Source organism: Halictus rubicundus, chromosome 5, assembly GCF_050948215.1.
Source record: "Halictus rubicundus isolate RS-2024b chromosome 5, iyHalRubi1_principal, whole genome shotgun sequence".
Lineage (NCBI taxonomy): Eukaryota > Metazoa > Arthropoda > Insecta > Hymenoptera > Halictidae > Halictus > Halictus rubicundus.
This window is the reverse complement of record NC_135153.1, coordinates 6,040,531-6,055,202: the sequence shown is the minus strand read 5'-3', so window position 1 is coordinate 6,055,202 and position 14,672 is coordinate 6,040,531. Positions and strand designations below refer to the sequence as shown.

The 14,672-nt window shown below is 42.6% G+C and overlaps 1 protein-coding gene across 7 annotated transcripts in view; it reads right to left on the bottom strand.

Moving 5' to 3' along the window:
* Window positions 1-14,672, bottom strand: part of LOC143354028 (uncharacterized) — a 65,534-nt gene that overhangs the window by 8,690 nt on the left and 42,172 nt on the right. For all 7 annotated transcript variants that reach the window (XM_076787702.1, XM_076787707.1, XM_076787706.1 and 4 more), the window contains 2 exons: window positions 2,160-2,594; window positions 87-278 (listed from right to left, as the gene is read on the bottom strand). In XM_076787702.1, coding sequence (XP_076643817.1) covers window positions 87-278; window positions 2,160-2,594 — 627 coding nt within the window. The remainder of the gene's footprint in view (window positions 1-86; window positions 279-2,159; window positions 2,595-14,672) is intronic.

The following is a 14,672-nucleotide window of genomic DNA, read 5'->3' as shown; positions in this document are numbered from 1 at the left end:
AGTTCCGCGACGATTATCATCCTGGCCTTGGCGACATATATCGAGAATTCATTGTACTTTGTTATTTGCAAAATGAGAAGACTCACGTTATGTACAGTGGTCGACGCGTTCTGCTGAGTGGAGAAGCCCATCTGCTGACTGGCCCACAAGTCTCTTCTGATTGGCCAAGTTCCTCTATAAGAAGACGGCACCCTGTGACCTTGCAGGGACGTGTCGGGCTTGCTGTCTTCTTCACTGCTACCGCCCTCATTGTAGTGTTTACTCCTCCTCGTGTAAATCTTCAACAAAAACGTCCAACGAACCATTCAACATCCATCCTCAAATCACCCCAATATAAACCACATCCCTTGATCAACAAATTAGGTCCACAATTTTCAACTTTCTTCGCGATTTTGGTAAATTTTTATGCAGAATTCAGGACCTACATAGACGTTCCCCAGTTTAATAATTTTTAATGACTTGGAGATAATGTAACAGTATTTCTAGATGCCCTAAACGTTTTCACCTATTCACAATCGATTTCACGTTATAAATAGCGGATCTATACGCAAAATAAAAATTCCCCGTGTCAAAGTAACAGAAGCCAGACGAGAATTTCTTTATTCCTTTAATGATTTAAATAAACGAAAAGTAATCTGTCGACATTCTCAACCTGTCAGAATCCTTCCACTGTTTTAAATCTCGTCTAATCATTTTTATCACAAACACACACACTCTGCGGTATAGTGATAACGCTGGCAAACGTTCAGACCTGAAGATTTACTAGACACAGGGAATGTCGAAAATGTTGAAATCATCCGGAAGTCATCACGTCCCCGAAACCCTCGGGACAATCCAATATGAAATCAGCTAGATCGCTCGATAGAAACACACAAAAAATATTAAAAAGAAAAGTGATAAAAGTTGCTTGCGGTGCAACAAAAGGAGAATTCGGTTGGTGACAGTCGGTCCAAACAATGGCGGGGATCCTCTCGATTCAGATTCTCCGATAATAAAAAGCCAATTCAGATTTCCCGAGGACGCGGATGAAGAGAGAGAGAGTGAGAGAGAGAGAGAGAATCAAGCCAAGGTTACATCCAGTACCCTCGACCGAAAATAAATGCTGTTCCAACCGCGAGGAAGAAAAACGCCCTCGCGAGGGCCGATCCTGCCGAAGGGAAGTGTACAATAAATTCTTTGCGGAATGGTTTTCGGTGGCAGGGCCGAGTTAGAGGGCGGCGAAAGAGAAAGGCAGAGATACGAAGACAGACGGAGAGCGAGAGAGGGAATGCACGGTACGTGTGCGTAAACCTGTACAACGGAGAGAGAGAGAGAGAGACAGAAATCCGCTCTCGCTCTCGCTCTCTCTCACTCTCTCTCTCTCTCAGTAAAATCAATACGCTGGCTACGTTGGCGGAGAGATGTGTATATAGCGGGGGCTCGTGTGCCCACAAGCACGAGGCAATATACCAGCGGTATCCAACCGTTCTTCAGCTAGAACACGTCCGGGCGAAAAAGAGAACTCGGAAGAAGCATCGACTGATTGCGGGTCGATCTACCGCGAGCCATTCCGCATCGACTAAACGACCAAATTAATGCGCGTTTTATAGCGGTCGGTTACATAACGATGCCGTTATTTCGAGAACCTGAAGCCCCTAATCGAGAAGAACGGTTCGACGTTTCCGTAAACATCGAGTCTCCGGATCGGATCCAGTCGCTGATCGATCCCGAGGATCTGATTCGTCACGAAAATGCTCGCGGGGACTCGGAGGGGTGCTTCTCGCAGAGTGTGAAATTCACGTTGAGAGGGTTGCATCACGACGCACAGATTTCACGAGATTGTACTTGGTTGCGCAAGGAGCCCCGAACGGATGCCTCTATGTTGACACTTCGAGGATCCGGGGGCAGAATCACTGAGAAACCACCGAGGGTGTAGCTAGACCACCGTAGACCAGGTCTGATATCTTTAGGGGGGTAGAAAGCCTGTTCTATTTGTCGATTACAGGTCTTTCTGGCGGAAGCACGGACACTCGGGGGGATGTGTTATAGCTATCGCCCAGTGCTAGCGCACAACGATCAATTTTGCCAGGCAAGCCGAAGCGAGGTTGAATTAATTAAGGGATGACGACGAAGAGGACGACGAAGAGCGGGATTTGTTTTTTTCGGGGATGACGATTTACCTCGGGGCTCGGCGTGGACGACCTTCGCTCGTCCTCTTCCTTGACTTCCGGCTCCATGGCATCCTCCTTGCTCGTCTCAGCGATCGCAGTGCCTAGGTAGAACCTTGGCCTGGAGTTGACGGCATTGACGGTGGATGACGACGCGGGGGAGGACGATGTTGCCGTACGCAGAGCGTTCTTCGACGCAGAGCATCTCGCGGATGTCGCCGCCGATGCGACGACGACGGGGTTGAACGCTGCGCCGTCCAACGACGACTCCAGCTCGTGCGCCGCGACGCCGACCAGGGGCGTAGGTATCTCGACGCCGTGGGGGCGCCGTTGGCCCCTCCAGGAGCCGACACCTTCCACGCCGACGCCTACCGGCCCGTGGGGAACGCGACAACACTCTTCCGAGAGCAATCTTTCTGCTCTCTTGTGATAGGGCTCCGGGTCCTCCTGCAACAAAGGGAATCGGTGGTTAAAGCGCGTTTCACGGGGTGAAAATCCGGAAAATGCATATTTCGTTTAACATTTGAACCGTTTATTTTGAAAGTGGCCTAAGTCCATTTGTCAATTATTTTTTGTTGCAGTGTACAACTTCATGTTAACTGTCATAAACAACAGTTGCGGTTAAGTATATTCAGAGTATATACGATGATTTTGGACACATATAAGTAACCTAAGCAGCCTAAGTGCAATCAAATTTTTTTTCTATTGAGTGCGTCGTGGTTATCGAAATAAAAAATCGATTTCCCCTCGATGTTCCTCTACCCTTCTCTAGGTATACTGTATAATATTGAAATTAGAAAGCGTTACAGACGAATATCTCCAAAAATATTGATTACGCGCAAAAATGTTTCAGATGACAGTTGTTCAGTACCGAGGGGAACCATCATGCGGTGGGACTTTTATTTTTCACGGTGGACACTCCAAGCTGAGGTGAAGGTCAACTATCTTCTTTTAAATGGAATGATATGTTTTTTTATCCACCATCAAACAGTGCGTTTTCAGATGAGTTCAATGACCTATGACTCAAGGTCATTCAAGGTCAAACTTCCAGGGAAATGCAGAAAAGGTGTGATCGTTTTATTTGGGAAAAAATAAAAGTCTCACCACATGATGTCCCCCTCGGTACTGAACAATTTTCACCGGAAACATTTTTGGGTATAATTAATATTTTTGGAGATATTCGGCTGTAACGCTTTATAATTTCCGCCTTGAATATTCAGAGAAGCAATGTACACAATTGAAGAATGTTAAAAATATTCAATTAATGCGCGAATTCAAAAAGAAAATTTTTATTCAATTAAAAATGACGGAATTTTGAAACAGACGCCTGTATGGGGGACCGAAAATTTCCAGTCACTGTATAGTGAAAATATTAGAGGTACCAATAAGTAATCAATTATTTGCAAAGAATTTGTTTTGCCTTTAGTTCTGTACCGATCGTTGAAGAGGAAACACGTATTCTTTTACAGTTTTCGGTAAAGCAGCCTGTGTTAAAAATATTCTAAAAAGTATCACTTTTTTTACAACCCTGTAATAAAATGGCGGCGTCCGTACCTTCCGAGGATCATACTCGTCATTGCATACTTTTTCATTTTCATGCGGGATTGAACGCAACGGTAACAACAAAGAAAATTTGCGATGTTTATGGAGATGTGTTGAAGGTCAACAAGTGTCAACGTTGGTTCAGAAGGTTTGCTGCTGGCGATTATGATCTCTCTGACAGGCCTCGAAGTGGACGACCAGTTGAATTTGATAATGACACCCTAAAATTTCTAGTGGAACCTGATCCAAAATTAAGTATACAAGAATTATCGAGAAGCCTTAGGTTCACATGGTCAACTATACAAAAGCACCTACACGAAATGGGAAAGGCATATAGGCAAGGAATATGGGTACCGCATCAATTATCTGAAACCAACAAGAATATTCGTCGATCAATTTGCACTTCGTTGCTATCCAGATTTCGTAGAGATCCATTTCTTAGCAGAATCGTTACCGGAGATGAAAAATGGATTCTTTATGATAACATAAAGAGTTCCAAGCAATGGCTTTCTGCAAATCAAACCACAATATTAACCCCTAAACCTAGGTTATCATTTAGAAAGGTGTTACTGTGCATTTGGTGGGACTGCCGTGGCATAATTCACTTTGACTTGTTGAAACCTGGAGAAACAGTTACTGCTGAGTTGTATTGTCAGAGCAATTACAACGGCTGTATTCAAAACTATTGAAAAAGAGGGCATCTTTAGTCCACAGAAAAGATGTAATACTGCAAATTGACAATGCCCGGTCCCATACAGCGAAACTCACTGAGGAAAAAATCAAGAATTGCAATGGGAAGTTTTACCGCACCCCCGTACTCACCGGATATTGCTCCCTCTGTCTATCATCTTTTCAGATATCTGAAGCATTATTTAAGAAATAAAACATTCACTTCTGTAGAAGATGTAAGGAGGCATCTCGAGTCATATTTTGCTTCACGAACCCAGGACTTCTATGAGAGGGGGATTGAAAATTTGCAGGAAAGATGGCAAACTGTCCTTGATAATGATGGAGATTATATAATAAATTAAGAAATAAAAACTTGAATTTACTACAAAGTTTGTTTTAGATTCCAAAATAATTGATTACTTATGGGTCCCTCTAATAATAAAGGGATAAAAAGAACGTTTACAATGTTTTTACGTCGTTACAGAATCAGAAGAATTTTTTCAGTGTTCCTGGAGACTGTACCATTGCAGTATCGAAGAGCGGTTCGCTCATTTTTGTGACTTTGTCGTTTGCGGAGGCCTCGGCGGCTCTTTTTCGGCAGAGCAAAGCAAACATCGCCCGGAGAAAGGAAGAACGTTCGAACCGGCTCGTTCTAAAACCCGGTGGAAGTCCATCGGTTTTCTGCACTTTCTCCATCACAGGTTCACGGACGTTGTTCGCCGAACGCGCTTCCCGGTTTCGGCGTTACAACACGATCGCGATTTTAATACTGGTATACTAACGAGAGTTAGGCGCCGCGCGACACGGGACAAGACGAAACTGTGCGCCGCACGCTGCGTGCAAGAACCAATTAACCTGCCGCGAAACGAAAGGTCGTCCTTGCGGAACCTGCCCGGTCCTCGCCGGTCCTGCGAGACTCGAATCGATTCGCGACGAAGTCCTAGACATTCCTGCGGACACGGCTCACTGCGGAATTCGCATGCGAACAGTCCAATGGTAATTCTACCGCGACGTAGACCTAACCGCTTCTTCAATCCTGTCTAATTGGGTCGTGTACTATGAAATGTTGGACTTTAAATCGTTCGCAATTTGATTGGGATTTTTTTTTTTTTTTTTTTAAGTTGTTCGTCACTTTCGTTTCATCTCAAAGTGGGATCTATTTTCGCACGAGTTTTTTTTCAGAAAAACTACTGAACCTTTGGCATTGGGATTTTGGACACATATTTTTCGGTATCTGAAGTACACGTGCGATTTTTTGGAAACAAAAATAATCAAAACTACACGAGTTATAGATTTTTTTATAGAGTGCGTTTTCGACGAGAATCTCGTTCGGTACAGAACACCGCGTGTACGTTTGTTTACTTGGTTTGTGCCTATTCCGTGTCAAGTACAGTGTCTACCCGATGTATGTCCAAAACTCGGGTCTGACCAGGGACATATATCGGCTAGAAGATACTATTCTTTGATACACTGCCGAAAGTGGAAAAGGACCACCAAGGTTGCCAAGGAGTGTAAACATACATGTCTACACTATGTACAGTGGTTTCTCTATATATGTCGCCAAGGCCTGGATGATAAACGTCGCGGAAGTATCCCCACTACCGCGGGGTATACCCCGTGAGGAGCCAAGAAGCTCGAGAGGCCTCGGCCGCAGAAGAGTGTAAATATGCATGTCTACCCGATGTATGTCCAAAACATAGGTATCACCAGAGACATATATTGACTAGGAGATACTATTCTTTAACAGACTGCCGAACGTAGAAGAGAACAACGAGTGGCCTTGGTCGCCGAGGAGTGTAAACATAATACGGAGCGGGTGTATCGGTGTGAGACCACCACTAATCGAATAACAAAACTTCTTTATTTTTCATTATTTTTTTACGGAACTTTCGCCAACACATTCGTGGCGTTTTTCTAATGAAAATGATACCAAATATGATATAATCCCACCAGATGGAATTTCAAATGATTCATTGCAATTCAATTCTCTGTTATATCTGATCCGAGGCAAGCACTCGAGACCTGGTAAACGTCGGGCAGTCGCGAGAAACGTGTTAATCGTATTGTTAAGTGAATAACCATGAATCGCGGCGAACAGAAAAAGAGAAAACTCGTGTATGCCGGGGTCTGGCATTATAACGAGACGCGGCCCGGTTGAAAACTCCGTTTTCTGTTCGAATGCATAATTAAAGGAACCGCGGATCACCGGAGCAGGCATTGTTGCTGCTTATCTCCGGGGCACTTTCACCCGGTTTTCTCTGGTCTTGCTCTATCCGCGAACAACGCGGGAACAACGCGAAACGCCGAGGACTATGCAAGTCAGTCACCGTCGCCGCGTTGCTTTCGGAATAATTTCTTGGAATGTATTTGAATTCGCAACGAGGCGGCTGCGTTCGAAAATCGTGGCCAAGGTTGATCGAATAAGTGGAACATCTGCAGCGCTCGTTTTACGACCGAGAGAGAAAGAGAGATACTATCGCCGAGATTCGACGGATAACCCTAAGCGAATTCTAATGAAATTTCTATCATCTAAATTGCCCTGTTACAGCTGGCAACTGTGTTTATCATTTTTCGTTTTCTGACAAATTCTTGACAAATTTTTCTACAAGTTACAGTGATTTCTCTATATATGTCACGAAGACCTGGATGATAAATGTCGCGGAATTATCCCCACTACCGCGGGGTACATAGTGATCATAACACGGCTCGGGTATGTCTCCTGGACGATACACGACGCTGACAAGACCCGTGTTGTTGACAAAAAATCGAGAATTCATTGTATTGATTTTATTTGTTCTCTACGGAACTTATTTTGATTTTCCACGATTTGAAATATCTCGAGATTAAACGAACATAACTGTATGGTCATTATAGTCGTTGGATTCGTCTTTTTGTGCTCTACAAGGACGTACAAGAAAAATTGTATAATTCCATTCGATATCATGGAGCTTTACACATTCATAATTGATTAAAATTCTTAGGAAATATGGGGCACAAAATCGAACAAAAAATGAGTTAACGGTAACGAGCGTTGATGAGAAACCGGCTTTAGCTTCCCTTTCTTCGAATTTATGTAGAGGAATAGATGTTTGCATAAACATTCGCAGTCTAGTTACGGGAATAGGAATTTGCATAAACATTCGCAGCCGGCTATTAACGAGCTGCATTATTCCGCATATATATTTGTACGAGTAACAAGACGCGAGATTATGCGTTGAATTACGCTGAATGCTCTTCTCACAGGAGCTTGGTTATGACGTCATTTTTATGAAAATGCATGGAAGACTACAACTTGGAAACCTCTTCGTGAATTTTCATCCCACTTTGGATTATCGCTCGGATAACGTAAATGAACAATAAAGAAATACATCGAGTTTAAAAGGCAATAGACACGTCAGTCATTTCTAATATTTCATGGATACTGCGTTTAAGGGTGTTGAACAATGTTTTACCAGTGTCGCCAGGTGAGGGGAGGGGAGCACGGATTGAGGGGAAAGAGTTACCCTCTCTCCGCCAGTACCACGCGTCATAGGAACGCGTCACGTGACCGGGCCGCGACGGAAGCGTGGGGAATACCGCGGTGGAAAGGGAAATTAGAGTGGGGGAAAACAAGTCTCGATCTGGCGACACAGTGTCCTATTTGAAATTCGTCCTCCGTTTCGTTCGGCGCGCTTCTGCGAGGCGGGAAATTTAAAATGCGCCAAACCGTGGCCGAGCAAATACAAGTTTCTCGTAAAAGATTTCCATAACAGGATCGTCCCGAACCGAGAAATTCGTTTCGCAATAAATGTATCGGTGAAATGAACGAAACGGGAACGCCGTAATTCATGATCGAGCGTAATCTCTAGTTACGCAGTGTATTATTCAATTCGTAGTTGCATATTAAGCGACGCGCTAATTCACTACCGGCAGACTGAATCATCCTTAACTGGCTCGTGATTCACCCTACGCTCGGATGGTTTCCACTCGGTCTCTTATTGCCCTTTTATTATTTATTTAAATTTCTCCGCTGAGCTCGGTGTTTTTGAGCGGCCCACGAAAGTCTTGTCGAGGGATTTCAAATCGTTTGAATGTGACACAAATCCCTGCATTTGCAATTTGATTTCTTCTTCGCCCTTTTGCAAATTATTAGCAAATGATTGTGGACATATAATTATCATAAAAATCGCTAAAAATATGAATACATTTTTGTCGAATTCTGGCACAAAATGGATCAGATTATGATAAAAAATGACCGAGCTAAGTTAAATATACATTTTTTTTTAAAGGAAATTTCAAGGTCATCCATATAGTTTTTCAAATCAAACATTTTCTCTTGGATATTCTTCAATAACGTGAAAAATCGAGTCCAACGACTACAATAACCGTACCGTTTCGATCATTCGATCTCGAGATATTCGTGTCTGAAAGGAAAGACATTTAATTCTTTCAGACACGAATATCTCGAGATCGAATGATCGCAACGGTACGGTCATTGTACTCGTTGAATTCGTCTTTTCCTGCTCAACGTGTATATGACTAACATAAATCTACAAAATGCATATTTTAAATTTTCATGATCAGCTCAACGAAAAAAGTTCTACACAGTGCCCTTTCTATTTTCTCACGTAATTCCTACCAATTGCAATGTTCTCAAAATCTTTTTTGCACGTCGTTTAGTAAACCAATGCTCCTAATGACTGAGAAAAAAGTCGGGTCGTACGGCCCGATTTTAAGAAAGCTATACCGTTTTAAGGGGTTACTTGAAAATCGTGTGAAAAAAAAATGTGCTTTCAATGTCACGGTTCAGCGTCAGGATCGCGAATCGGGGGCCTTGTTTAGGAAATCGTCCGAGTTAAAAGCAAATGATAGCCGGGCGAGCAGCGGCGGGCATTATTTATTTAGCTTTCACCGGAGAGCTTCGTTTCCTTTCTCCAGCTCGTTATCCGCGGCGATCTAGCGCCGCCATTGGAAAGATAACCGCCAGCGCGGCGGCTCTATGGAAACGTGCTCGCCTAGCTACAGAGAAGAGAGGTTGTTTCGTCACGAAGCATGTCTGTGACGGGGAGGAATGAGCGATCAGGTAAACCGTTTATCGCGGATAGACAGCTGTTCTTACGACTCCGACGCATCGGTAAAAACACGCACGTAAGCCGCGTGTACACAGCCGTAAATCCGGATTTCAAGTGTATCTCCTCCGTATAGCCCGGGAACGTCCATCTGTATGAATAGGGAATCAAGATAAGGGAATTGTGTTAAGGAGCAACGGGAAATGCTCGGCGAACGCGAAAATGCTAATTGAATCGTCGGTTGTGACGCCTTAACGACGGGCTCGTTACGATCGAAATTTACATTTGCTGTCTTTGCGCTTCGAACATCGTGGAGCATCGTTTCAACTAGCTGGGGACGAAGACGTTCGCGAAAGAAAATTTTCATGTGCTGTCCGTGATACATGAGGCAGGTGATCTCAAAAAAATTGGGTGAAATCATCGTTGACGAGACGAACATTTTATAAAACGAAAATTAGAAATTGAGAGTAACACTGCGGAATTTATGCATTTATAATAAAAAGATCAAATGAAAAATAATAGAACTGACGGGATCTGATATCTTTAATTTAAAATTGTTAAGATTCTAAGGATGCATACGTGAGAAATTATTTACCAAATTTATTTCTTTGGGTATATATTATTTTAAAAGTACAGCGATTTCTCTATATATGTCGCCAAGGCCTGGATGATAAACGTCGCGGAATTATCCCCACTACCGAGAGGCCGCGGATGCCGAAGAGTGTAAACGTGACACGGGTATGTCTTCTGGACGATACATGACGGTGGCAGGACCAGTGTTGTTGACATATATCGAGAATTCACAGTATTTCTAAAAATATGGGTAGCACGTTCTTGTTATTTTCATAAAGTCATGCAAGATTGTCACTTTTAGTGCTCCTTAAACCTCGTGTTAAAGAATTTGAATATTTTGTTGCATTATCTTTATAATTATTAAGAAAAGAAATTATTGTCCACGTAGCTCCTATAGCTGTAAAATAACACAGACAATTTTTATTTTGCATAAAAATCCGCATTCACGGTGATAATTACTGCCTCGGGCCTTTCACATTTTTATAAAATAAAATTTAAAAAAAATAAAAAAAGTAAAAATTCTTTACGTTCACCAAACAATCCGTGAAAGTTGGAATTTGCATACAGATCCGCAGTCTCATCGCGTTATCGCGCCGAGTCATCTATTCGAGCTGCAGTGATCGCGCATTCAGGGAAAAATTCGAAGATTACGAAAAATGTTTGCGCTGGGTAAATATCTTTATCTCGAGATCTCCAAGAAATCGTAACGTCTGATGCTGCGGTGTCGTAATCGCGTTTATCACATTCTATTAACTCGCGCGGCTATCTCGTCGCGGTGGTTCCGATCCCCGTGCAAGTTCCGAGATTACGAAACTGCGGCCGTTATCTTTCGCGGCACAATTGTCGGGGACAGCTTTTTCCCGGGAAACCCTCGATTTTTTCTGTCTGGATGGCTCCGATAATAGGAGAAGATTCGCCTGGTCGGGAGCCGGGGAACGTTCGACGGGTACGAACGTGCGGTGTTCTGGCCGGCATACGTGCGGCGCGTGACTGAAATACGCTTCCTTGCTCGGTCGTGTCAAAAATAAAGATACAGCCCGATTTCGATGGCATCGAGTGGAAACGGCGCGACCGCGCTGCTGCCAACGAGCCCGCGAAATTATTGGTCGCGTTGCGAGTGCACTGCGGACGATTATGCTAATTTTTCGCGGACTGCGAGCGACGACGAGCGTGACGCGTTTAATCAAATTTACGTGGGACGCATACGGAGCGTCGGATTTTTAACAGTAACTTGAACACTAGGCTTACGGACTATTTTGCATTACTTTATAAGAATAACAAGAACGTGCAACTTTCGAAAACCGGTCAAATCGAATTGATCTCAAATTTTGCACGTAGCCTCATTTTCCGTTAAAAACATGTTTCCCGAAAGGATTTTTGCCGATTCGAAAATTTTTTTATCATATTAGTATGGATTTCTACCTTACCGACGAATTTTGGTTAGGTCTAGATTCAATTGTGTCGTTGAATGACCATTCTACCTCCATCTGAAATGGTTTAAGGGATAGTCACGTGACTTTTTAATTGATAATTTCCATTCACAGACTTCAGACACATACTTCAAATTTTTTGTTCTGTATTATCGATATTATGAATTCTGACGCCAGAAACGTGCTTCAAGTTTTACGCTTTATTTCGCAGAGAATCAAGACAAAATATAGCTCAATTTGTAGCTGGAGATATTTTCTAGTGCGCGCTGCTCTCGATTTCATCCAGAAAACTCGTCCAATGCCATAAAAATATATTACCAAATATCTGCATATTCTCGGCAGCTTCTGACCAGTGCGCACTAGACTGAACCTTCCTCTTTCGAATGAGCCCTTTACCAGCGACAAAATATTCTTATATAAGGACGAAAACTTGAGGCACGTAAAACCATTTTTTGACGGTAATGTAGTCACTCTACGTTATCGCGAATCTACGAAGACCGGGCCCTTAATGTCCACCAAAAGGGGAAAATCACAGGGAAAATTGGAAAGTAAATGTGAGATTCACAAAGGAATCAATGGTTCGACGAGTTCGTCGAAGTGATCTCGAGCGCGACGTCGTCAAGACGGAATTGTATATCCGACGAATGTTCTCCTTTGGCCTATTTCGACCCAATTGTAAGAAATAAAGCGACAAAAGCGAGCGCATTGTGACGAAACTGGTGGCATCGTGAGAAGCAATCAAGAGCCTACGCGACACAGCAGCGTGTTCAACCGTTTCAGCGGACGGTTTCTTAATGAAGAGCTTCTATTCCGATCCCTCTCGGTCCACGTTCAATTTTACACGCCACTAGAAAATTTATGGTCGGAATTGCACAACTGAAACACTCCCCGGGTCGTTGTTTATCATTCGTGAAAATAGCGAGACACGAAATATTAAATTATATAACACATTTTTGCCACATTCGCTAGCGTCACAATTTCATATTTTGTATGAAAAGAATCAAATTAATTACGTACACGTCGTCAGTGAAAACTATTCATAGGGAAACTCAAAACTTTTCTGTGACTATATTTTGCGTTGTTTATGAGTTGTGACAAAACTCAGTCGGCGTGCTATAAAACAGTACAAATTAAGATTAAAAAAATTCAAGAATATCGATGTATTAGTTCCATTGTTATTAAAATTACTAAAAGAAGAATCAATTTTCTATATGACTCCTATTTCTCGAAATCAGTGCAGAAAATTTTGCTTTTGCATAAAAATTCCAAGTTCCAAATTCAAATTTTGCATACATTTTTTTTCTTTTGCAGACCAATTGCAACTGTAAAGACTGTTGTTGAAACAGTAACGTGTTAGAACGTTGAAAAATTAATTTCTTTTCGCAGATTTCTGCATAAGTTAATTCCTACCTCGCATCTTCCACCGAAAAAATGATCATATGCTCCTAGAGAATGCGATAAGCTGTCCTGAAAGTTTCCGAAAGAATCGCTTCGTAGTTTCTCAAAAAGAATCGCAAACGGCAGCTTATTTTTAGCGCTCTAAACGCGTCGCTAATACTGTTGGATAACTTCTGCGGTGCAGCAAGTGTATCGGCTTGACGCTCGTAAAACTGCCGTTTTGAGGAAGCAAATAATGAAAACCAGGTCACCCGTGTTCATTTGTGAATCAGAGAAGTAACCAGATCAAATCTTCCGCGAGTACGCGAAGATTTGACGCCGAAATGCCGGCTAGAAAACAGAGCACGCTAATCAGTGGTGCGAAAAAGACGAGTGCGATCTTCCGGTCGACGTTCGCGAGAAGGTGTGTCCGATGAATGACTCATTATCAAACGCAGGTATCCGATGGGACGATTCTTAATCGCCTTTTCAAAAGACGCACGCGCGAATTGCGTGCCGGAGAAGTCGTTTCGTCCGAGACTTCTCAGAAACTTCTCAGAAACTTCTCTCAAGAACTTCTCAGGAAACATAATTTTTCTAGCTGCAATTCTCAGTGCAAAAATCTGAAAAAAATACTGAACGTACATCTCGAGGCTACTTATGCGTCAGATTTTTTTCAAAACTTTCTACGCAACCGCAGTGGGAAAATAGAGCAAAAGCTAACGGAGCTATTTTTGCCACAATTGTCTTTTAGCTTAACTTATTTGATTAATTTTAACAGAAATTCTCAACTAAAAAATCTGAAAAAAATCTTTAACATACAACTCACTGGCTGCAATATGTCAGATTTTTTTCAAAATTTTCTACGCAACCGCAGCGGAAAAATGGAGTGAAAGCTAACAGTGTAATTTTTATCTGCAATTGTGTTGCTTGGTAAAAGTAGAATTGATTTTATTTGACTGATTTCGTCAGAAATTCTGAACAAAAAAATCCGGAAAAAATCCCGAACATACAACTCATTCGCAGCAATATATCAGATTTTTTTCAAAATTTTCTATGCAGTCAATGGAGCGAAAGCTAACAGTGTGCAAAAAATCCGGAGAAAATTGTGCACAGAGATTCGCAATCTAAGGACAACAAAATAAAAAGAACAAAAAGACGAGAACAAAAGGGAACGAAACCTGTTCACGAGAGGCAAGAGAAGGAACGGTTCGCCGAGGTAATTTGCGCTCGATCAATTAACGCGTGTATTATTAATTTCAATTTCGCTCGAGTTTCCTCTTTGCGATTCACGTTCGCCGGTTCTACGGATCGATTGTAAATTGCTTTTTAAAAAGGCGCACGTGCGAAGTGCGAGTCGAGGGAGAGGACTAATTCATCTGCAGCAGGAAGGAGAACTTGTTGAGAATATTTTTCGAGAGGAACGCCGGCCTATAGACGAGGTACTCCGTTCAAACGAACTGAATTAGAGACGATGCAGGGGAATTGAAGAAATCAAGGACGGAGGCCCCTGTATTTTTTTTTTTTTACGAAATCGCATGCGTCGAGTGGACTTTCACGTGGTCTATTATTCGACGGGAACAAAGGCAATCCTGAGGAAAGAGAAAGAAACTCGACTACTCGACTCTCTCGGAGACAACCGAAAATACAATGCCCAGCGCCACAAAGGCAAATGAAGGCTGCACAAATTTTCCTCGGGGAAATTGGTCGTCTTGCGACACACGGGATGATGAAAGAAGATCTAATTTAGGGGACGAATTGAAATTTTATCGTCCGAGATTGAAGGACGATGAAATAGAGGACGGCTTGGCACACTGGTGGCCCAAATTACAATATCAAATTCTTTTAATCTTTCTGCCGTTTCAGATTTCACCCGTTCATTTCAT